The following is a 25,000-nucleotide window of genomic DNA, read 5'->3' as shown; positions in this document are numbered from 1 at the left end:
CCAGGCCTCCCTGTCCATCACCAACTCCCGGAGTTCACTCAGACTCACGTCCATCGAGTCAGTGATGCCATCCAGCCATCTCATCCTCTGTCATCCCCTTGTCCTCCTGCCCCCAATCCCTCCCAGCATCAGAGTCTTTTCCAATAAGTCAACTCTTTGCATGAGCTGGCCAAAGTACTGGAGTTTCAGCTTTAGCATCATTCCTTCCAAAGAAATCCCAGGACTGATCTCCTTCAGAATGGACTGGTTGGATCTCCTTGCAGTCCAAGGGACTCTCAAGAGTCTTCTCCAACACCACAGTTCAAAAGCATCAATTTGCTGTACAATAGAAACTAACAAAATATTGTAAAGGAATTATACTCCAATAAAAATTGAATAATATATATATACACATATCTGCAGCTGTCTTTTTGTTTTTTAATTTTTTAATTTTATTAATTTATTTTTTCTTTTTGTTGTTAAAATATAGCTAATTTATAATATTGTGTTAGTTTCTGGTGTATAGCAAGGTAATTCAGTTTTACATATATAAGCATTATTCTTTTTCAGATTTTTTCCATTATATGCTATTATGTGATATTGAATATAGTTCCCTGTGCTATACAGTAGTTCCCTTGTTGTGTATGCTGCTGCTGCTGCTGCTGCTGCTAAGTCGCTTCAGTCGTGTCCGACTCTGTGTGACCCCATAGACGGCAGCCCACCAGGATCCCCCGTCCCTGGGATTCTCCAGGCAAGAACACTGGAGTGGGTTGCCATTTTCTTCTCCAGTGCATGAAAGTGAAAGTGAAGTCGCTCAATTGCGTCCAACTCTTAGCGACCCCATGGACTATAGCCCACCAGGCTCCTCCATCCATGGGATTTTCCAGGCAAGAGTACTGGAGTGGGGTGCCATTGCCTTCTCCGTTGTTGTGTATATGTTTTATATATAGTAGTGTATATCTGCCAATCCCAAACTCCTAAATTATCCTTTCCCCCAATAGCCCTTTGATAACCATAAATTTGTTTTCTATGTCTGTGAGTCTGTTTCTGTCTTATTAATAAATTCATGTGTATCATTATCTTTAGATTCAATATGTAAATGACATCATACAATATTTGTTTTTCTCTGACTTCACTGAGTATAATAATCTCTAGGTCCATCCATGTTGCTTCAAATGGCATTATTTCCTTCTTCTGCAACTATCTTTTAATCCATCTCACCTGGCTTCTCTTTAACATTCTTTTTGCTGCTGTGTTGCCCCCAAACCTCTGCATGGCAATTAGTTTGCCAATCACATAGGAGACACAAATCATAAAAAAATGTTACAAATGGTCATATTTGTTGCTAATTAATGATGTTCATAAAGATGTAAGTGCTATCTTGCCTTATGAAAGTGGCAAAATTGAAGAAAAATAAATTCTAATGAAGGAAAACATAGGCAGGCACTTAGCAGAAACATTTTTTAAATGTACTTAAGCTATTTTTTCATTCCTTTGATTCAGTAACTTCAGTTAAGATTATTAACCCAGGAAAATCACTCAAAAAACCTTATACAAACATAATTATAGACATGTTTTTTACAACCTTGGAACACTAGAAATAATGTAACCATAGGAGAAAGATTTAGGTAAATTTTATCAATATCTTATTATACTCTGTAGCCATGAAATTAATAAATGCCATGCCAATGTAGAAACATTAAAAAGTGAATACAAAATTGTAGCAAAATTGACAAGATTATAATATATATTTAAATCATACTTATGAGAACAGAAATGAGCAAAGGATAAGGAGAAATGAAAATAGATTTTGCTGAAGTGATCCTTTGAACTTAGATTTTGTTTTACATTTTTCATTGAATAATATTTACTTTTATTGAATGAGTTTCCCAGATCATAAAGATTCAAAAACATGTATTAATGACTCTAGCCTTGAAAACATGTGTAATAACTATTTATATACATATACAGTAGCACACATATTTTGCATAAATATAACGTGTAATTTATTCTTTTATTTTGCATGCCACATGACAGAGCTCAAGGTGGTGTCATGAGAAAAGACTGCCCTGGAACTTGGTAGACCAGAGCCCTAAGCCAGACACCCCACGCTCACTGTTGACCAGGCAGAAGACTTGCTCACACACCCAGAACACAAAGAAAGAAAGGTCAGAACAGGTTCCCAACCAGAACACAAAGGAAGGAAAATCAGCCCAGAGTTCCCTCTTGGTTTTATTTCATGTTAGGATTCTAAAAGTATTAGCTGTTTATCTGTTGCCTAATTCAAGTCTGGCTTGAAAAATAAGAACACATTGAGATTGTAGATTGGCTTTGCCCAGTAAAGCCAAATGCATGGTAAGGAAACAAACAAAGATGCTTGATTCAACAGATATGTATTTGGCATCTACTGATGTAGGTCTTGTGACCAACACACGAGATGTCTGCCCTATGGAGAGTATATTCTAAAGGAAGAGGTAGACATAGAGAGTAAGCAAAATAAATAAGTAAAATAGTGCGTTGCTGGCAAAAGTGTTTGGGTTTTTCCATAACATAGAAACACCTGAACAAACTTTTTGGCCAACCCAGAATTTATCACACCTAATAAGAACATATTATGTGTTATGTGTTATGTTTTTCTCTCCAGATAGAAATCATTTTTGGAACATCCAGTATTTCTTATTTTCCACATCTTTCTCCACCTCTGTCATCACAAATGATTATTTGTAATTGCTCTTGTTTTCTCAAGAAACAAGATCAGTGCAATTAAAAATAGAAAACATTCTAATTCTTAGTCCTGAGGGTCAAGGAAGGAGCAGACTGATTATGAATCATTTGCTCAACTAGATATGAAAAATTACTTCTACTTATTTTTAAATGTTGAATTTACATTGGATTCTGGATATGTAATATTCTGGCAACTCATTGGCACATTACAAAATGAAGCTGCTCTGTGAATATATTCATCATTAGAACATTTAGACCACATTTTCTTAATAAACTACCTTCTATCTCCAATCCTGCCTAGGAAATCTGGCTTTCTGACTCTCTTAAAAGATAAAGTGTTTTATTTACATCACCTTTCCTGATTAGAAGAAGGGAGAAGAAATAGATAAGATTTATCAGCAGCCTCAAGATATAGACATCCCGTCTCCATTCCTTTTAGCTTTTACTGGACATCAGCCTGCCAGTCTAATAAGGCAGCAAAGTCAACAGAAGCAGAAAGCAAAATATATTGCAGTCTTTATTCTGCTGGTAATAACCATAAATTTTAAAATTCAATGTTGGCTATATCGTAAAAGGATTTTCTTGGTCTGTTTGCATAGCTGTATTTTATCCCATTCTGGACTAGTCTGGACTTTTTCAGAGATTCTGATTGTACACCAATCTTATTTACCCTAAAAATCTTTTGCAAAACATTTCTCCAGCAAATTGAGCTATATATATGCCAAGTGGCATCATTGTGTGTACCAAACTCTAGGTTCTAACCTACAGTGAAGAACAAGGTAGCATAATTCCTAGGAGTTGTGTTTTCACACATGTGCTTTTTAGATGCGCTGAGACAGAACACTAACTTAAGTGATCAAGGGCTCATTTCAGTGGCGATGGCTATTTTGTATCTTGCCTTGGTGTTGCTGACTAATCCTTCCGTTAAGTTGCCTGGCCTGCAAACCCACGTGCACCTGTCTCCAATGCCTTGGTCTGTTTTACGGCCTTCTTCTGGCACTCTCTAATGAAAGCTATAAAAAGAAAATGTTTCCTTTCCATTACAACAGCAGCAAAAATTTCGAGAATGAAGCCACAAAAATACTGTACCACATCCCAGGTCCTTTCTTAACTGTAAATCTGAAAGCAGTTAGCACCAGACCATCACATCAGGTCAAAGAGCAGAGTTTCTGAAAACAAACTTTCTTTAGACTTAACATTTAAATGTGATTATTATGATAAAATATTAAGGTACGAAGTAAGGCAAACGCAATTTTTTTATGCCAGTTGGTGTTTTGATTGGCAAAGTTGTTCAGTTACATTTATATCCTGTGCTTCTATATGAACTATTCTTTTTATATTAAATTATAAACCCTAAAGATTAGGAACCAAGGTATATTTAGTTCAGTTTTGCGTAGTCTGGCACCAGGCCACATGGGAGGGCTATAGTCATTCTTTTACATTTTTAACTATTATGATTTTGTTGTTGTTCAGTTGCTCAACCATGTCCAACTCTTTGCAACTCCATGGATTGTAGCACGCCAGGCTTCCCTGTGCTTCACTATCTGCCAGAGCTTGCTCAAACTCATGTCCACTGAGTGAGTGATGCCATCCAATGATCTCATCCTCTGTCGTCCCCTTCCCCTCCTGCCTTCAATCTTTCCCAGCATCAAGGTCTTTTCTAATGAGTCAGTTTTTCGCATCAGGTGGCCAAAGTATTGAGCTTCAGTTTCAGCATCAGTCCTTCTAATGAGAATCAGGATTGATTTTCTTTAAGATTGACTGATTGGATCTCCCTGCAGCCCAAGGGACTCTGAAGAGTCTTCTCCAGCATCACTGTTCAAAAACATCAATTCTTCGGTGCTCAGTCCACTTTACGGTTCAACTCTCACATCCATACATGACTACTGGAAAAACATAGCTTTCACTATATGGACCTTTGTCAGCAAAGTAATGTCTCTGATTTTTAATACACTGTCTGGGTTTGTCATAGCTTTTCTTCCTAGGAGCAAGCAACTTTTAATTTTGTGGCTGTAGTCACCATCTGCAGTGATTTTGGAGCCCAAGAAAATAAAGTCTGTCACTGTTTCCATTGTTTTCCCATCTATTTGCCATGAAGTGATGGGACAAGATGCTATGATCTTAATTTTTTTCAATGTTGAGTTTTAAGCCAGCGTTTTCACTCTCCTTTTTCACTTTCATCAAGAAGCTCTTTGGTTCTGTTTGCTCTCTGCCATAACGGTGGTGTCATCTGCATATCTGAGGTTATTGATATTTTTCCTGGCAATCCTGATTCCAGCTGTGTTTCATTCAGCCCAGCATTTCGCATGATGGTACTCCACACAGAAGTTAAATAAGCAGGGTGACAATATAGAGCCTTGATGTACTCCTTGCCCAATTTTGAACCAGTTCCAAAAGTTCCAAAGAATAGCAAGGAGAGATAAGAAAGTCTTCCTAAGTGGGCAATGCAAGAAATAGAGGAAAACAATAGAATGCGGAAGACTACAGATCTCTTCAAGAAAGTTAGAGATACCAAGGGAGTATTTCATGCACAGATGGGCACAATAAAAGACAGAAATGGTATGGACCTAACAGAAGCAGAAAATGTTAAGAAGGGGTGACAAGAATGCACAGAAGAGCTGCAAAAAAGATCTTAATGACCTAGATAGCCACGACAGTGTGATCACCTAGCTGGAGCCAGACATCTTGGAGTGCAAAGTGAAGTGGGACTTAGGAAGCATCACTACGAACAAAGCTAGTGGAGGTGATGGAATTCCAGCTGAGATATTTCAAATCCTAAAAGATGATGCTGTTAAAGTGCTGTACTCAGTATGCCAGCAAATTTGGAAAACTCAGCAGTGGCCACAAGACTAGAAAATGTCAGTTTTCATTCCAATCTCAAAGAAAGGCAATGCCAAAGAATGTTCAAACTACTACACAATTGCACTCATTTCACATGCTAGCAAAGTAATGCTCAAAATTCTCCAAGCCAGGCTTCAACAGTACATGAACTAAGAACTTCCAGGTGTTCAAACTGGATTTAGAAAAGGCAGAGGAACCAGAGATCAAATTGCCAACATCTGCTGGATCATCGAAAAAGCAAGAGAGTTCCAGAAAAACATCTACTTCTGTTTAATTGACTACACTAAAGTGTAATGATTAAAAATATTTATTTACTAAAATGGCCACTGTAACCATAATTTGAGGGTCAAAGAAGGGAGAAAACAATGGAATATCTATGGTCATGATTCACTTAAAGATATCTAGATCCACTTCATATATAATATTCCAAGTTTTTTTAATATAGAAACAGAAATAAGATATTACCATAATAAATACCAGCAGTTTTCACTACCCAATTTTCCCCACAGCTTAAAAAACATAGTACACCTGTCTTAGTGGCCACATCCTAAACTCTCACGAGATTTTACTAAACCCCAAGTGAAGATCTCAGACTCAGGCCTGCCAAATGGGTGGAACTTTTAATGGCCCCAACTGTTTTTCACACACAGAAAATTCCTAGAAAGCCATGGTTGGTCAGTGGCCAGGGGAAGGATTTTCCAGCATTTATTAATAGAATTTTTATTGAATTGAAATAACAAAATTTCCTAACAACTTGGTTCCATCACTCTCCTCTTTTTCTGTTGTTGTTTTCTCCCCCCAGGTACAGAGCAGTTGCCTCCTGGAGTCGTGTTCAGGGAATCGGGATTCCCTTGGTCACAGCCATTGAGATCGTCTCCATCTGGATCCTTTCTTTTATCTTGGCCATCCCTGAAGCCATCGGCTTCGTCATGGTACCTTTTGAATACAAGGGTGCACAGCACAGAACCTGTATGCTCAATGCCACGTCAAAATTCATGGAGGTATGAATAGTCTGAAGGAAATTAATTAGGGAGCGGGAGAGGTCTTCGTTTACCATCACCAGACTTGATATTACTACACTGCCCAGCGTGATTTACGATGTTGTGTGCTGTGTGTGCTTAATCGCTCAGTCATAGCTGACTCTTTGCAACCCCATGGACTATAGCCTGCCAGGCTCCTCTGTCCATGGGATTTTGCAAGCAAGAATACTGGAGTGGGTAGCCATTCCCTTCTCCATGGACTCTTCCCAACCCAGGGGTTGAACTCAGGTCTCCTACATTGAAGGTGGAATTTTTACTGTCTGAGCCACCAGGGAAGCCTGGTTTACTCTGTTAGTTCAGTCAAATACAGAAAGTCCCCTACAAATGAGCCCTCAAGTTGTGAACTTTCAGAGATGTGAACATGTGCCTGTATGCCAGCTGTCATACTGTACTACCGTGCTTTTTCAAGATACTACGCTGTAAGATTAAAAATATTTTCTTTATATTTTTTATATATAATTTATTGTTTTTATATATTATTTGTGTGAAAAGTACAATAAACCTGTTACAGTCCAGTACTATATAATTTACTGTGTTAGTTCGGTACCTAGGCTGATTTTGTTGGGCTTATGAACATATTGGATTTATAAACGCTCTTGCACAATGTAATTCATTCACATGTAGGAGACTTACTGTAGTATTCAATTTCATGAAAAGTAGATGTTAAGCCAGGGCTTAGCTTCTTGACTAGAACAACTACTCTGTTTTCCCTTTTGTAACTGTAGACACTACTGCTGCTCTGTGCCAAACAACTCAGAATTCTGAAACTAAGAGAGATTGATGTGTATACATGGAGTGCTATTTGTTTTGAGAATAAGGAATACAACACAACAATTTCCCTCTGACAGACACGCTGACACTTATTTGATGCTACTTTGGGAAATGCATGTTTCTCACACGTTTTTCAAAGATAGATGTACTGATTAAAAGTAGGAAGTCATTCTCATGTGTACTTATCTTAGTTCAGATTCTAATACGATATAAATTTTCAGAACTTTTTAAAAAAGCATTTTAGTGTAACAAATTCAGTTGCTGTTTATTATACCTGACCACCTTAATTTTTATCAACAGCTTACTTACATAGCCTAGCGTGTAAGGAAGCGTTTCAAATGCATATTTCCTCTGCAAAACTAGTCCCATGCAGACCAAGGAGAAAAACCAAGAGTAACTATTTCTATTTCTCTTAAATCAGCATAATTCAGTGCTTTGATGTAAGTTTCACAAAGTCTGGTTCCACCTTTAATCATTTACAGACAATTTACGGTATGTTTTCTACCTTGGAAAATTCACAAAAATTAGTGGTCTTATGGCTGACCAGTTACCCTGCTTGGAAATTCTTGTTTTAAAATTAAAACTGTTCATGAACAGAGCCAAATAGCCAACCTTAAAATTAAAGTTTTCTACTGACCTACTGACATTTTTTACTAACTCAACATCCATAGTGAAAAACGAAGTAGTAGAAGTGCTCAGAATTTCAATTCAGTTCAGTTCAGTCGCTCAGTCATGTCTAACTTTTTGCAACCCCATGGACTGCAGCAGGCTTCCCTGCCCATCACCAGCTCCCAGAGGTTGCTCAAACTCATGTCCATTGAGTCAGTGATGCCATCCAACCATCTCATCCTCTGTCGTTCCCTTGTCCTCCTGCCTTCTCCTCCTCCTGATGCCTTCCAACATTAGGATCTTTTCCAATGAGTCAGTTCTTCACATCAGATGCCCAGAGTATTGGAGTTTCAGCTTCAGCATCAATCCTTCCAATGAATATTCAGAACTGATTTCCTTTAGGATGAACTGGTTGGATCTCCTTACAGTCCAAGGGACTTTCAAGAGTCTTCTCCAACACTACAGTTCAATAGCATCAATTCTTTCGTGATCAGCTTTCTTTATAGTCCAAATCTCACATCCATACATGACTACTGGAAAAACCATAGCTTTGTTGGCAAATTAATGTCTCTGCTTTTTAATATGCTGTCTAGATTGGTCATGGCTTTTCTTCTAAGGAGCAAACATCTTTTAATTTCATGGCTGCAGTCACCATCTGAAGTGATTTTTGAGCCCCCCAAATAAAGTCTCTCACTGTTTCCAGTGTTTCCCTATCTATTTGCCATGAAGTGATGGGATCGGATGTCATGATCTTAGTTTTTTTAATGTTGAGTTTTAAGCCAATTTTTTCACTTTTCTCTTTCACTTTCAGTAAAGGCTCTTTAGTTCTTCACTTTTTGCCATAAGGGTGGTGTCATCTGCTATCTGAGGTTATTGATATTTCTCCTGTTAATCTTGATTCCAGCTTGTGCTTTATCCAGCCCAGCATTTCACATGATGTACTCTAGTCAAATAAGCAGAGTCACAACATACAGCTTTGATGTACTGCTTTCCCGATTTGGAAACAGTCTTTTGTTCCATGACCAGTTCTAACTGTTGCTTCCTGACCTGCATACAGATTTCTCAAGAGGCAGGTCAGGTGGTCTGGTATTCCCATCTCTTGAAGAATTTTCCACAGTTTGTTGTAATCCACACAAAGTCTTTGGCGTAGTCAATAAAGCAGAAATAGATGTTTTTCTGGAACTCTCTTGCTTTCTTGATGATCTGATGGATGTTGGCAATTTGATATCTGGTTCTGCTGCCTTTTCTAAATCCAGCTTGAACATCTGGAAGTTCACAGTTCACATACTGTTGAAGCCTGGCTTTTACAATTTTGAGCATTACTTTGCTAGTATGTGAGATGAGTGCAATTGTGCAGTAGTTTGAACATTCTTTGGCATTGCTTTTCTTTGGATTGGAATGAAAACTGACCTTTTCCAGTTTTATGGCCACTGTTGAGTTTTCCAAATTTGCTGGTATATTGAGTGCAGCACTTTAACAGCATCATCTTTTAGGATTTGAAATAGCTCCACTGGAATTCTATCATCTCCACTAGCTTTATGCTTGTCACTACACATAGTGACCAGTAAGGCCCACACATAGTCAAGTAAGGCCCACTTGACTTTGCATTCCAGGATTGTCTGGCTCTAATTCAGTGATCATACCATCGTGGTTATCTGGGTCATGAAAATCTTTTCTGTGTAGTTCTTCTGTGTATTCTGAGAATTTGGGCAGTGTGAATGAGTGATCTGGATACCTCTGACTAAAGCGTTAGAGAAGAGGCTCAGTGTAACAAGGAACTTACTGATGGATCTTGCTGGGTAAAAGGAAATGGGTTTCTTCACAAGAAAGCATCTCCTTGTTAGCAATGAAGCTAAGAGTGGCTGCCCTTCAGGCAGGGGCGGGGGTGCCTGGAGGGTTGCATAAGGAGCACTGAGTTTGAACTGATAATTTTTTGGTCACACCCTTCAGCATGCAGGATCTTACATGCACGCATACTAAGTTGCTTCAGTCACTTCCAACTCTTTGTGAGCCCAAGGACTTGAAGCTGCCAGGCTCCTCTGTCCACGGGATTCTCCAGGCAAGAATACTGGAGCGGGTTGCCATTTCCTCCTCCAGGGGATCTTCCCAACTAAGGAATCAAGCTCACGTCTCTTACAGCTACTACATTGGCAGGTGGGTTCTTTACCCACAGTGCCACCTGGCTTCCCTGATGGCTCAGCCTGCAGGATCTCAGTTCCCTGATTACAGATCTAACCAGGAACCCCTGCATTGGAAGCACCAAGTCTCAACCACTGGACTGCCAGGGAAGTCCCATGAACTGATGATTCTGTAGATTTCTTTTCAAGTCTAAGGTTTTAGGCTTCTCTTTCCCCCTGGTCTCTTTTTCTAATTTGATTCCCCTTCTTTTTCCAGTCTTTCCTCCTCAGCTTTGCTCTAACCTAGACTGGAGGGAGGGGCTTCCCAGGTGGTGTTAGTGGTAAAGAACCCATCTGCCAATGCAGGAGACGTAAGAGACACCGGTTCAATCCCTGGGTGGGAAAGGTGCCCTGGAGTGGGCATGGCAACCTCTCCAGGATTCTTGCCTGGAGAATCCCCATGGACAGAGAAGCCTGGCAGGCTACAGTCCATGGGGTCACAAAGAGTCATCCACAACTGAAGTGGCTGAGGACTTACCCAGACTGGAGGGAGGCCCCTCTGTACCCTTGTTGATGACATCAGTTCAAAAGAAATGTGTGATCCCGTTCTCCACTGGCCTCTGCCATGGAAGGGGCAGGGGACTCCATCCAGCCTCCTCCAGCAAGGGCCAACTCCCAGGACCCCCACAGCTGCTTCTGGGCAGTCACACCCCCACCCGCAGTGCACCCAGAAGGAGGGGGTACAAAGGAAGCGGCTTCTTCAAGAGGTGTGTGCATTGTGCTTAAATGAAGAGTTCTTCTGAATTTTTTGTTTGTGTTTTAAGTTCAGTACTAAGATCTTTCTACAGTGGGATGTGAATAGGAAAATATTTGTATAAACAGATTTGAATATGCCAACTCCTTTGAGATTCTGCACTTAACCTGAGGCTACAATTCAGTGGTCTGTGAACTTGAAGGAAAAGGAAATTACATGTTTATTTTCACTAACTTCTAACTGAAATTTATCATTTCCTTCTAATTAATCTGGATGTAGGCAACAAATCACAGTAGTGTTTAACAGTACCATGTTATTGTTATTTTTCCACTGAATGGAAATAACAGACATTTTCATACCGTATAACATATAATCTGGAAATGTCATTTACATTCATCATTGGTTCCACATTCTGGTAGAACTCATTAGACCTGTCATTTAATTTGTTAATAAACCCTTATATTGTGATATTAGAATTTTCTTTCTCATATTTTTGTTGTCTATGTTTTGATGTAATTTGTTTCCATTGTATTGGTACATATTTTATTTCATGCATTTAAAAGCATTATTCTCAACAAACTTATGGTTGCCAGGGGGAAAAGAATATGGCAAAGAGATAGGGAATTTGGGATCGACATGTATACACTGCTATATTTAAAATGGATAACCAACAAGGACCTACTGTATAGCACATAGAACTCTGTTCAATGTTATGTGGCAGCCTGGATGGGAGGGGACTTTGGGGGAGAATGGATACATATGTATATGCATGGCTGAGTCCCTTCATTGTTTACCTGAAACCATCACAAAATTGTTAATCAGCTATACTCCAATATAAAATAAAAATTTTTTTAAGTATTAGTCTCAGAAAGAATTATAGTCTTCACCAGAAATCCAAAGGGGTTCCTGACATAAAAATAGTTATGAACCCCTGCCCAGAACTTTTTTTCCTCGGGAACCATTTATAGCATATTTTAATAGACATGTTATAAGTGCAGCCTACTGGGCCTCTTTCTATATTCAGAAACTCTCCAGTTTTTCACAGAGCAGTGTGATTATTTTTTACTGTGGGAACTGAGATATTGCAGGAGGCTGCATTATCCTTAGTAAATAAACTATCTGGAGAAACAGCATTAGGAAAGGAAAAGCCTTCTTTCCAAGTTGGTGATTAATTTAGTGGGAGGAAGAATTTAGCTATAATTTTCTTATTTCCATTTTTATTGGGTATTACATTTTCTCCTTTAAAAAGACATAAAATTGAGTAATCCTAGTATTTACAAATGCTGTCCACAGGGAAATCAGGTTCAACATGCCTTCAGATAAGCTACTCTGCCTCAATAGTTTCCAGGTGGTAAGTATTAAGAGAGAGAGGAAGGACACGGTTATTGATGGCTCACACTGGCTGTCTGAGGTCGCATAGCAGACATACCAGACAAAGGGTTAACTCCCAGTAACCAGAGCTCCACAGATAAGCCATTCATAACCTTCGCTCTTTCCAAACAAGACAGGCACATTAAGTACACTTTCACCACAACAGTCAGAAGTAAACCAGGCACTAGCAAAATGTTGAGAATCACCAATAAAGATACAGATTCTGTATGTCTCAAAAGCACGTTTCATGAGCTTTGAAAGGGAATTCTTTTTATTGATGAGGGTTCTTCCACTGTGTAATTCAAACCAACTTCAGTTTATTAAAAATGTTAATAATTGTTAATAATTATTAAAATTAGTTAATAATTTGGGTAATTTTAAACTTATTGTAGCTGATTTACAGTGTGTTAATTTCTGCTATATAGTAGAGTTATTCTGTTATATATTTTCTTTTTCACATTCTTTTCCATTATGACTTATGAAAGGATGTTGAATATAGTTCCCTGTGCTATAGAGTAGGACCTTGTGGTTTATCCATTCTATATATAATAGTTTGCAGCTGTTAATCCAGAACTTCCAACCCATCCCTCTCCCACCCGGCCTCCCACTCGGTAACCACAAGTCTGTTCTCTGTCTGTGCATCTGTTTCTGTTTCATGGATAAGTTCATTTGTGCTATATTTTAGATTCCACATAAAGTGATATCATATGTTATTTGTCTTTCTCTATCTAACTTACTTCACTTGGTATGATAATCTCTAGGTCCATCTTGTTGCTGCAAATGGCATTATTTCATTCTTTTTATGGCTGAGTAATATTCCATTGTATATGTATGTATAAGTAAGTGAAGTCGCTCAGTCGTGTCCGACTCTTTGCAACCCCGTGGACTGTAGCCCACCAGGCTCCTCCGTCCATGGGATTCTCCAGGCAAGAATACTGGAGTGGGTTGCCATTTCCTTCTCCAGGGGGTCTTCCTGACCCAGGGATCAAACCCAGGTCTCCCGAATTGGAGGCAGACACTTTAACCTCTGAGCCACCAGGGAAGCCTCTATGTATGTATGTATATATATACATATATACATATATATAATATACATATATGGTGTGTGTATATATATGGTGTATACTGTATATATATTTGGTGTGTGTGTATATATATATGGTGTGTGTACATATATATGTGTATATATATATATATATATATATATATACCACATTCGTCTGTCAATAGACATTTAGGTTGCTGTTATGTCTTGGCTATTGTGAACAGTATTGTCAGAATAATATTAATGCAATTTCTTTGTGTGCTGTTATAAAAAGCAACACACAGCTCAACCAGAAATTACATGTTTGGAGTTTTCAGTTTAGTTGAGTTTTGAGCACGACCTCCAAGCCCATTACTGCCAGCAGAGAGCATGAATATACAAACATAGCTGTAAGCATGAAGACCTTGAAGCCACCAGACGCTGTGCAGCGAACTTTCCTTATAATGCTTTTCCTCCTCTCTCCCTCCTCTCCTCTTTCCAGTTCTATCAAGATGTTAAGGACTGGTGGCTATTTGGGTTCTACTTCTGCATGCCCCTGGTGTGCACCGCGATCTTCTACACCCTCATGACTTGTGAGATGTTAAACCGAAGGAACGGCAGCCTGAGAATTGCCCTCAGTGAGCATCTGAAACAGGTAAACCTGATAAGATCAGGACGGTCTGGCCAAGACTGGCTTGTCCTTGACAACGAAAGGACTGTGGATACTGTGTTTTGCAGATTTAGCCTGATTTCCTAAAAATTAAAATACTGTCTTGCTTGTCTGTATGCCTTGTTTTCTTTAGAGAATTGAGCATTTCTCCAGTGAAGTCAGGATCCGACCTGTGAAACAGATGGCCCTGGGGCCAGGGCCCAAATAGAGAGGAACTATTCTTTAATTTTGCCAAGAGTATCTATCAAACGTGTGTTTGTGATTAGTAGCACACTGAACTGGGCTTGGAATTGTGCCAGGACTATAAAAAAAAAGAAGCACTTGACTTTCTCCCCGGCAGGCTTTGCAGTCCTGTTGTGGAAATAAAACACAAACATGAGATAATTGAAACATGGAATCACAAGGTGTGGTAAAAAGTTGATTGTGCTGTAGAAAGCCAAGGAGGATATGAGATCAAGTCTTGGAGAAACTGTTCACACATGAGGAGGATTGAACTGTTCCTGATAGGGGTCTAGCTAGAACACGCATGAGTACCATGCATTTGAGGAGAAGGGAAAGGAGACAGACCTCATTAGAGCAACATCTAAGGTATAACTCATGGAAAGAAATGGGACTGGGTACATAAGAAGTCACATTTTGGAAAGCCTAAAGTCCTAGAAGAAATCTGAACCTTTCAGTAGGAGGCTATCTGTTTCTCCCAGGCAGCAAACAGGGCAGATAAAGCTATGAAGCTTCTGTTTGCTGACCCTGTGACACTGGGCAATTGCTTTCTCTCTCTGAACTTTTAGTTTTTTTAAAAATGTATAAAATAATATCTGCCCTTTAAAATATTTATTTATTTGACTGTGAGATCTAGTTTCCTTCCCAGGGATCAGACCTAGGCCCCTTGTATTTTGAGTGCAGAGTCTTAGCCACTGGGTCACCAGGGAGGTCCCACCTGCACTTTTCTGTACAAATACTAACTCAATTTTGAGTCTTAAATATTTTTATTGAAATGTATATAATAGTACATCAAAGGGGTTATGTAATGCATGTACGGTGTCTAATAGAACCCAGCTGATACTAAGTAGTCAGATACTGTTGATATATATTAATTCAAAGAGTAAAACTAGGACTGTGGGTAACTGTTCAGTTTCAACAGACAAGTATGTAAAGACGACCAGCCACACCGAAAGTCAATGTGAGTTGTTGATGGAGCCTGGATAACTGCCCTGTGTGATTGCCATACACGAGCGTCAGTCTTCATCGGCAACTCTTTTTGACCAGAGTACCGATTTTTTTGAGCCTCAACTCATTATCTTAAACTGGACATAATAATATATCAATCAGTATTATTATCGAGAATCAAAGGAATTCACATGCATTCACATACTTCATAAAAATCTAACATGTTATACAAATGGTAGCTATTATCCTTTATTAAAATTTAACAGGAAACTTATCTTGAGAAACTTTAGCATGACATCATCCAGGCATGAAAGTTCGGACTACTCCAGATGTGAAACATATTAAGCTGTTATTACCTTTCATTCCTGCAATAGAGGTAACTAATTAGAATAGATTTGTGAAAAACAGTGTTTTTGAATGTCGATTTTTGCATTAGCACCACAATTGAGCCTATTCAAGCTGTGAGTGACACCTGCTCTGAAAATAATTAAATACGGATTGGGAGCAATAAGATGCTGCTGCTTCACATTTTCATAGCATTTTTTAAGTTCCCAAAGAGCATTTCCATGTCATTTTGGTATTTGATTCCTCCAAACACGCTGTGAGATAAGCTAGACAGGCATGCACCCTTATTACACAGGTGTTTAAGAGACTAGCGCAACCAAATGGACATTAGAATCCAAAACTTGGTCCCCGTGCAGTAGACATTCCCTTGAGTCCCACTCAAAGATCGAGCAGGTTCTGACTGCAGGAGAGCAAGCCTAGCTGAGAGGCCTTTGGGGGTGGAGGGTGGCAGGGGAGCTAGCTTAGAGTGAAAACCCTGCCACTCCATCCAAGTCCAACATGATGCTTGATCCTGCTTCTGGTATGTTTTTCTAGAATTTCTCTTCACTATACCGACAACATCTTTATCAGCTAGGGCTTGTGTTTGGATGCTGGTAGCAGAAAATCTTCCCAGGTGGCTCAGTGGTAAAGAATCTGCCTGCCAACGCAGGAGATGTGGGTTCGATCCCTGGGTCAGGAGGATCCTCTGGAGGCGGAGACGGCAACTCTCTCCAGTATTCTTGCCTGGAGAATCCTATGGACAGAGGAGCCTGGCGGGCTACAGTTTATGGGGTGGCAAAGAGATACAACTGAGCGAATGAGCACAAGGGTGAACAGAAAACCCAAAATAACAGGGAGTAGGCCAGTAGGGGCTTATCTGTCTTGCGTAGCAGAAAGGTCAGATGTCATCAGCTCAGTAGTCCAGGGACTCAAGAAGCCAGCGTTCTGCTGCTGGGCTCACCTTTCCTTTATTATTGGAAGACGGCAGCTACAGCTCTGCCCTTAGACCTCCTTTCCAGACAGCTAGAAGGGGAAGAATACAGGTCACATTAGTGTGTGTGCACCAAAGGAGTAGCCCCCACGTTTAAGTAGCTTTTCCACTCTGAACACGCTTGATCTCGTCAGAAACCCCACACAACGGCTTCTGCCTAGTATAATTGGTAAGATCTGTGTGGATGAGGAAGCCAGACTCCTCTGCTGCCATGACAAAATCAAGGATCTGACTGATAGTAAGGAAAATTCAGAAGGATGGATATTGATTAACCAAATAGCTGACTGTCATGTGGCAAAGTACTAATATTACATTTAAAAAATTATTCTCTTGCAGACTTCCCTGGAGGTCGAGTGGTTAAGAAGCCGCACTTTCGTGGCACGGGGCATGGGTTCAATCCCTGCTGAGGGAACTAAGATCCCACAGGCCATGTGGCATAGCCTAAATAAATAAATAAATTTACCCACTTTGAGGATGTGCTCCAAAGAGATAGCCTCTCCCCCAATACACTTTCTACAGTCTTTCTGTGTACACAAAATAGCCCTTTAAAATGATCCTCCATGCCTATAGATTAATAAAGAATCCTTTATTGTTCTCAAGCATCTTTCGGTTTATACATTCTCTGAAGCCATAGCCAGCTAGCTAGCTAACTCAAAGATTAAAGAAATCCCAGTTCTTGGGGCTAAAGCCGCAATTTGTGACAACTGCCCTGAGATCTTTCTAAATAGCTCTATCAATCACGTGGGTTTATTGCAGGCTTCCCCTACTTAACGCTGTATGCTTTGGATTGGACCAGCCTTACCCTTCCAAATCCTGTTTTCAATCAGTTTTATTTTGACATTAAGTGATCCCAATTACAGACAAGTTGTATTTTATGTTCCCAGTTGGGCTTCCTAATGCCATGCCCTGTAATACTCAAATACAGGGCACCCAAATGACTGGCTGCAGATAATTCCTAACCTATGATTTTACTGATCCTGTGCAGACCCCAAAGCATGTAAACCTGCCATTGGAGTCAGGCCAGAGTCAACATGTTCCCGTTTTTCCAATTGTCTGTGTTGATAATCCTTTACCCTCAGGTGGTGCTAAGTGGTCAAGAACCCGCCTGCAAATGTAGGCGACAAGAGACGCAGGTTTAATCCCTGGGTCAAGAAGACCCCCTAGAGAAGGAAATGGCAACCCACTCCAGTATCCTTGCCTGGAGAATCCCATGGACAGAGGAGCCTGGCGGGCTATGGTCCATAAGGTTGCAGAGTCGCCAGGACTGAAGTGACTTGGCATGCACGCACTCTGTTTGCAAACAATGTATCTTTGGAAGCTACCTGTCATTAATGAAAGAATTTTAAAAGCCAAAAAAGTCCGAATGCCAGCTTTCTCCAAGATCAAGAAATGGAGAAAACATGTTGTTCTTCCTTTTCCTTTTCTGTTCCGTGCTATTTTGTTTTCCAAACATCTTTGTGGACTTATTCATTGTTTTGGGGGTGGGCCATGCCACACAGCTTACAGCATCTTAGTTCCCCAACCAGGGGAACTGGTTTCAGGCTAGATTGAACCCAGACCCTCAGCAATGAAAGCCAAGAATCCTAGCCACTGGACCACCAGGGAATTTCCTAGATTTGTCCCATTTTGTTATTATGGTAGTGTCAGTCACCTTGACTACCATGCTATCATTAATGCAGGTGGATTACCTGCTATGGAGACTTTTAACTAACCTTCCCCCCATATGTTCGACAGACATACAAATACACAGACATACAGACCCAGTCACAGTGTTGGCGCAACCCCAGCCCATCCCCCACTCTGCCCACCATCGAACCTTTGACCTGGCCCTAATAACCAGCCTGAGGCTACCATGCTTCCTGGCAACTGCCCCAAAAGAATCGCTAACAACTCCTTGCTTAAGACAATTGGACTCCAAACCTTATCTATTTTTTTATTTGGCCGCACTATGCTGCATGTGGGATCTTAGTTCCCCGACCAGGGATCGAATTCACGCTTCCTGGAGCAGAAGCTCAGAGTCCTAACCACTGGACCAAGGGGGTTTCCTGGACTCCAAATCTTGACGAAGTAGAGCGTGGTGAGTTGGGCTGCTCTGGCTCTTCTTCGAGTACTCTGTCCCAATATACTACTCTTTTTTAAATTGCAGTATAATTGCTTTACAATGTCGTGTGGAAACTAATGTGACATTGTAGTACTTCCGTTTGTGTATCTCCTTTCTCTAGTGGAAAAACACTGAACTTACTGTATTTTTTTCTCTCACTTTTCTTTAGCGTCGAGAAGTGGCAAAAACAGTTTTCTGCTTGGTTGTAATTTTTGCTCTGTGCTGGTTCCCTCTTCATTTAAGCCGCATTTTGAAAAAAACCGTGTATGATGAAATGGACACGAACCGGTGTGAATTACTTAGGTATGAGCCTTTGTACTCAGAAGGAAACTGGAGTTTCTCTGATCTCACATTTCTAAGACTTTTACAAAACCACCTCTTATATACTCATGTTAGCCCTGAAAATTAAGTCCTCTAAGTTGATTGTTTTTCTTTGCTGCCACAGCCCATAACCAACCTCAAAATTTTGTGCAAGCCCTATCAATAATTTTGCTGCTCCCCTCCTGGGTTAAGCAAGTGGTGGGTATATCTGCACATGTCCTGCAGAACTGCAATTGCCATTTAAACAAGGGCTTTAAAAGTAATTTTGACTGCTACCTCTGAGAAATGTCTCCTGGGCAAGAAAAATGCTTATTTTAGAGATAAATGCTAATTAGGTTTTAAAACATGACGTTCTAATTTATCTCTTCTATTTCCGTTGCTCAAGTTTCTTGCTGCTCATGGATTACATCGGTATTAACTTGGCAACCATGAATTCATGTATCAACCCAATAGCTCTATATTTTGTGAGCAAGAAATTTAAAAATTGTTTCCAGGTAAGTATTTCTTTGAACAAGAAGATCTTTTTCATAATAATTATCGGCATTAATGATTGATTATATGTGATGGTCGTTGCTGTTGTTATGTAGTCACTCAGTTCAGTTCAGTTCAGTCGCTCAGTCGTGTCCGACTCTTTGTGACCCCATGAGTCACAGCACGCCAGGCCTCCCTGTCCATCACCAATTCCGGGAGTTCACTCAAACTCATGTCCATCAAGTCAGTGATGCCATCCAGCCATCCCATCCTCTATTGTCCCCTTCTCCTCCTGCCCCCAATCCCTCCCAGCATCAGGGTCTTTTCCAATGAGTCAGCTCTTCACATGAGGTGGCCAAAGTATTGGAGTTTCAGCTTTAGCATCAGTCCTTCCAATGAACACCCAGGACTTATCTCCTTTAAAATGGACTGGTTGGATCTCCTTGCAGTCCAAGGGACTCTCAAGAGTCTTCTCCAACACCACAGTTCAAACGCATCAATTCTTCGGTGCTCAGCTTTCTTCACAGTCCAGCTCTCACATCCATACATGACCACAGGAAAAACCATAGCCTTGACTAGACGGACCTTTGTTGGCAAAGTAATGTCTCTGTGTAGTCACTCAGTCATGTCCAGTTCTTTTGTAACCCCATGGACTGTAGCTTGCCAGGCTTCTCTGTCCATGGGATTTTTCCAGGCAAGAATGCTGGAATGGGTTACCATTTCCTACTCTGGGGGACCTTTCCAACCTAGGGATCAAAATTGCATCTCCTAAATTGGCAGGTGGATTCTTATTTTTTCATCAGGGGATCATTGCTTTACAATATTGTGTTGGTTTCTGCCATACATCCGCCACAGGTATCCGTATGTCCCTGCCCTCCTGAACCACCTCCCACCTCCCTCCCCATCCCATCTCTCTAGGTTGCCACAGAGCCCTGGGTTGAGCCTCCTGTGTCACACAGCAAATTCCTACCTGGCAGGCAGATTCTTTACTGCTGAGCCGCCCATAGACAATAGTATATAATAGCAAATTCAATTGTTTTCATTTAATTGGATTTTTTTCTCTTCTGTCTTTTCTTTATTTTTATTTCTAATAGAGTATAATTGCTTCAGAATGCTTTATTAGTTTCTACTGTCCAGCAATGTGAATCAGCGATACATATACATATATCCCCTTTTATATATATATATATATCCTTTGGAGAAGGCGATGGCACCTCACTCCAGTACTCTTGCCTGGAAAATCCCATGGATGGAGGAGCCTGGTGGGCTGCAGTCCATGGGGTCGCTAAGAGTCAGACACGACTGAGCGACTTCCCTTTCACTTTTCACTTTCATGCATTGGAGAAGGAAATGGCAACCCACTCCAGTGTTCTTGCCTGGAGAATCCAAGGGACAGGGGAGCCTGGTGGGCTGCCATCTATGGGGTCGCACAGAGTCGGACACGACTGAAGTGACTTAGCAAAATAGCAATAGCAATGTATATCCTTCCCATTTAGGCCACCACAGAGCTCTGAGGAGAGTTCCGGTAGATTCTCATTAGTTCTCTATTTTATACATGGTGTCGGTGGTGCGTATATGCCAATCCCAGTCTCCCAGTTCATCCTTCCTCCTCCCTGTCCCCCTTGGCATCCTTAACGTTTGTTCTCTACATCTGTGTCTCTATTTCTGCTTTGTAAGCAAGTATTTTTTAAGAATAGCCAACTGTGTGTATTAGATATCCAACAGGCATGGCTCATTCCAGTTGTAAATAGCACTTCATCTGCTGAACTTTTCAGATGAGAAGTGAAAATCACAATAGTACTTTCATCAGCTGAACTTTTCAGAAGAGAAGTGAAAATTACATTTTGTTACCTAGAAAGAGCGTCAAATTGTCAGCGTAACAGAAAAGCAATATATATTCAAGCAACATACTCAAAAGTTAAAATAAAAAGAACTAATTTAGTAGCATGCCAAATTAGTATCATGCTTTGAAAAGAAATATTCCAAGTTGAGCTCCAAGGCTAACAGAAGAGATTAAGCTTATTCATGCCTTACATAGCCTTAGACTTTTAACCATAGTCTCAACAAAACATAAACTCATTGTTAAGAAAGCTCTTGCTAAATGCTACTTAATAGTATACTTCATAATAGTCTTTTCAAGAAAAGTAAATGTTTATGGCACTGGAAATCTGAACTAATGTAATTTAATTCAAAATCAGTTTCCTTCCGTTCTTCAGACCTCCTTGTAGCTAAGCCAACACATTTTCTCCAGAAGTTCCAAGCACTTCTTACTGAAGTATTATTTTTCCAGTTCCTAGAGTGATTTTAGCATGGAATTAGTCCTAACTGGAATCCACTAACTTTGGCCAGGATGTTTAACTTCATTTTATGGTACATATTAGGAAGAGTAGCAGAGCGTTCAAGGGTGCAGGGTCTGGAAGGGAACAGTCTTGGTTTACATCCCAGCTCTGCTGCTGCTCCTGCTGATCACTTCAGTCGTGTCCGACTCTGTGTGACCCCATAGACGGCAGCCCACCAGGCTCCCCCGTCCTTGAGATTCTCAAGGCAAAAACACTGGAGTGGGTTGCCATTTCCTTCTCCAATGCAAGAAAGTGAAAAGTGAAAGTGAAGTCGCTCAGTCGTGTATGACTCTTAGCGACCCCATGGAGAAGGCAGTGGCAACCCACTCCAGTACTCTTGCCTGGAAAATCCCATGGACGGAGGAGCCTGGTAGGCTGCAGTCCCAGCTCTGCACTAGCTGTCTAAAACCAGGTCCAAGTGGGGCCACTCCTGCTTCCTCAGTTTGTCCGTCAGTAAATCTGGTCCCATCACTTCATAGGAAATAGATGGGGAAACAGTAGAAACAGTGTGAGACTTTATTTTTTTGGGCTCCAGAATCACTGCAGATGGTGACTGCAGCCATGAAATTAAAAGACGCTTACTCCTTGGAAGAAAAGTTATGACCAACCTAGACAGTATATTCAAAAGCAGAGACATTACTTTGCCAACTAAGGTCCGTCTAGTCAAGGCTATGGTTTTTCCTGTGGTCATGTATGAATGTGAGAGTTGGACTGTAAAGAAAGCTGAGCGCTTTGATGCGTTTGAACTGTGGTGTTGGAGAAGACTCTTGAGGGCCCCTTGGACTGCAAGGAGATCCAACCAGTCCATTCTGAAGGAGATCAGCCTTGGGATTTCTTTGGAAGGAATGATGCTAAAGCTGAAGCTCCAGTACTTTGGACACCTCATGCGAAGAGTTGATTCATTGGAAAAGACTCTGATGCTGGGAGAGATTGGGGGCAGGAGGAGAAGGGGACGACCCAGGATGAGATGGCTGGATGGCATCATGGATTCGATGGACATGAGTCCGAGTGAACTCCGGGAGATGGTGATGGACAGGGAGGCCTGGCGTGCTACAATTTCATGGGGTCACAAAGAGTCAGACACGACTGAGCGACTGAACTGAACTGAACTGAAATCAGATGCTATCTGTATCTGTATCAGATACTGTATCTATTTCATAAGGTGGAATAAGTGGGTTCAGTGCTTGAGACAACAGAAGGTGCTTGGTATGAGTTTATCAGTATTAGGGACAGAAGAGAGGAAAAACACAAGTGACTGCCTTCATGACTCCTGCAGTCTAAAAGGAGACAGACAGATATTAACCAGAGAATTATGGGAATCAATAAAACTTGATGTGGAAGTTCTTACTGCCACACTTTGGCAGTCTTTGGGGTCATGTTTACAAGTCATGAAATGCCCTAAGAAAGATTCTGCCCTAAGAAAGATTGACTAAAATGCAGGTCATAACAAATACATTTATGTAATCTGGAGTAAAATCATTTGCTAATTAGTTTACATATTTTACATATAAATTAAAACTATATGTTACATATAAAATTATATTACATACAAGTTAGTTTACATATATCCCCAGAGGGTAAGGGGGAAAAAAATCCAGGTGCAAACTCTCAGAAATTAAACACAATTTTGACTGATATTCATAAAAAGGCAGCATACCCAGGGGAAAGAGTCCAACAGAGAGAGTCCTGGGTTCTGAGCTCAGTTCTGCCTCTTCTCTAAGCCTCCCTGTTCTCATCCAGAAAGAAAATAGCACCTACCCCCTAGGGCTGTTTAAGAGCCTCAGGTGAGGTGCCCAATGAAGAGAGACACGCAGGCGGTGCAGTGAAGACAGCCAGGCCCTTCCCAGTCCTTCCCACCCATGCCCACCCCAAGTCATAGAACAGTCTCCCCCCACCGACACTGCCTTCCTTTCCTGTTTGACTTGGTGAATCAATTAAAACAAGAAACACAGGGTCTGTCACTTTGCACTAGAATAAACCATTCAACTTCTCCCTAGAGCTTACAAACTCCCTACTCCAGATGACTGGCAAAGCCCACACTCTCTCCTCCAATCCCTCTGGACGTTCACCCCTTGTTGGTGAGCCTCTGTGCTCTGCTGGGAACAGGCTGGTGGCCCCTCTTAATCTGAGTCTGCTCCTTCTCCCAGTCTTGCCTCTGCTGCTGCTGTTACCAGTCCAAGAGCCTGATGACCTCGGTGCCCATGAATGGCACCAGCATCCAGTGGAAGAACCCTGAACAAAACAACCATAACACAGAGAGAAGCAGCCACAAGGACAGTATCAACTAAACTGAAGGAACAGTCATCAGTGTGCTTCAAGCCCGACTGGAGGAAAAAAATCAACACAGCAACTGTGTCTCCAGGAATCTGTTCCATCCTTCTCTTACGACTCAGCCCCACCCCCTGGAAAAATGGTTTCCCAAACATTGAAGGGTTGACTGGTTTATACCCACAAATTGAATGAATCTTACTTCTTTTATTTATCTGATTTACCTATTCTGCATGTTATATTCAGCCCTAAAAAATGGTGGGAGTTGGCAGGGGGAACGGAGATGGTTCAGTTAAACCAGAAGGATATTTACTACCTTTGCATGAAAATAGATTTTTTCGAGTACATGGCAAACGTTCATGGTGGTTCTGTAGAATGTTCAATAAGAGCAGTCACCGTGAGAAAGTTATAGAGATTGTAACAAGATTTTCTATTTTTTTTTAAGTAATTTTGGTTTTTTGGCCAAACACAGTATGGGTTGAAGTCTCCTTTATTTGAAATGTCATTCAGTGCCAGTATTTTTTAACTTCATAGCAGCCTACAGATGATGATTTGAGCTCATTTACACATATTTTTGCCCCCCCAAAACAAATAAAACGGAATTCAGGTGAGAAGTTAGGTTAGTGTTTCTCATGTCACTGGCTTATTTTTTAAAACATAAATTCTCAAGCTTCAGGAGCTTACAGGACTTTAAAGCACAGACTGATATCCATATATGGCAGTTTAATAGCTGCTATGCAAACTTTTTAAGAACCTATATTTTCTTTTTTAATGGGGTTTCATTTTAGGAGATCTTGTGCCTATTCTTCTGTTAAATTGAAAAATTATGCTTGAATCAAACAGTTCTATTTTTCACAAGCCTAGTTTTTTAATGGAAGAATTTTATGTAAAATCAAAACACCATTTACTAAAATTTAAATGTATGTATCATTTAACTATGCCCAAGACTTTCAGTGAAATGCATAGAAGTCCAGAACAAAGCAAGAAAGAAAGGATTGCATATTTTTAGAAAATCTGGAAATTCTCATTGACGTTTATTTTTGGTAATGTAACATGTATATGTGTGTGCAAATATATGCATATGTATCATTTATGTATATACATGCATATACATATAT

The 25,000-nt window shown here is 40.5% G+C and overlaps 1 protein-coding gene across 2 annotated transcripts in view; it reads left to right on the top strand.

The window, feature by feature from the left end:
- The window catches only part of EDNRA (endothelin receptor type A), a 66,122-nt gene extending 42,220 nt beyond the window's left edge, over nt 1-23,902 (top strand). Inside the window, exons 3-7 of one of the 2 annotated variants that reach the window (XM_068989891.1) lie at nt 6,347-6,545; nt 13,733-13,885; nt 18,653-18,786; nt 19,190-19,298; nt 23,762-23,902. In XM_068989891.1, coding sequence (XP_068845992.1) covers nt 6,347-6,545; nt 13,733-13,885; nt 18,653-18,786; nt 19,190-19,298; nt 23,762-23,902 — 736 coding nt within the window. The remainder of the gene's footprint in view (nt 1-6,346; nt 6,546-13,732; nt 13,886-18,652; nt 18,787-19,189; nt 19,299-23,761) is intronic. The other variant, XM_068989892.1, reaches the window with a different exon arrangement.
- The last annotated feature ends 1,098 nt before the right edge of the window (nt 23,903-25,000 follow it).

Source organism: Capricornis sumatraensis, chromosome 17 (assembly GCF_032405125.1).
Source record: "Capricornis sumatraensis isolate serow.1 chromosome 17, serow.2, whole genome shotgun sequence".
Classification (NCBI taxonomy): domain Eukaryota; kingdom Metazoa; phylum Chordata; class Mammalia; order Artiodactyla; family Bovidae; genus Capricornis; species Capricornis sumatraensis.
The sequence above is the reverse complement of the archived record's forward strand: the minus strand, read 5'-3'. Positions and strand labels throughout refer to the sequence as shown.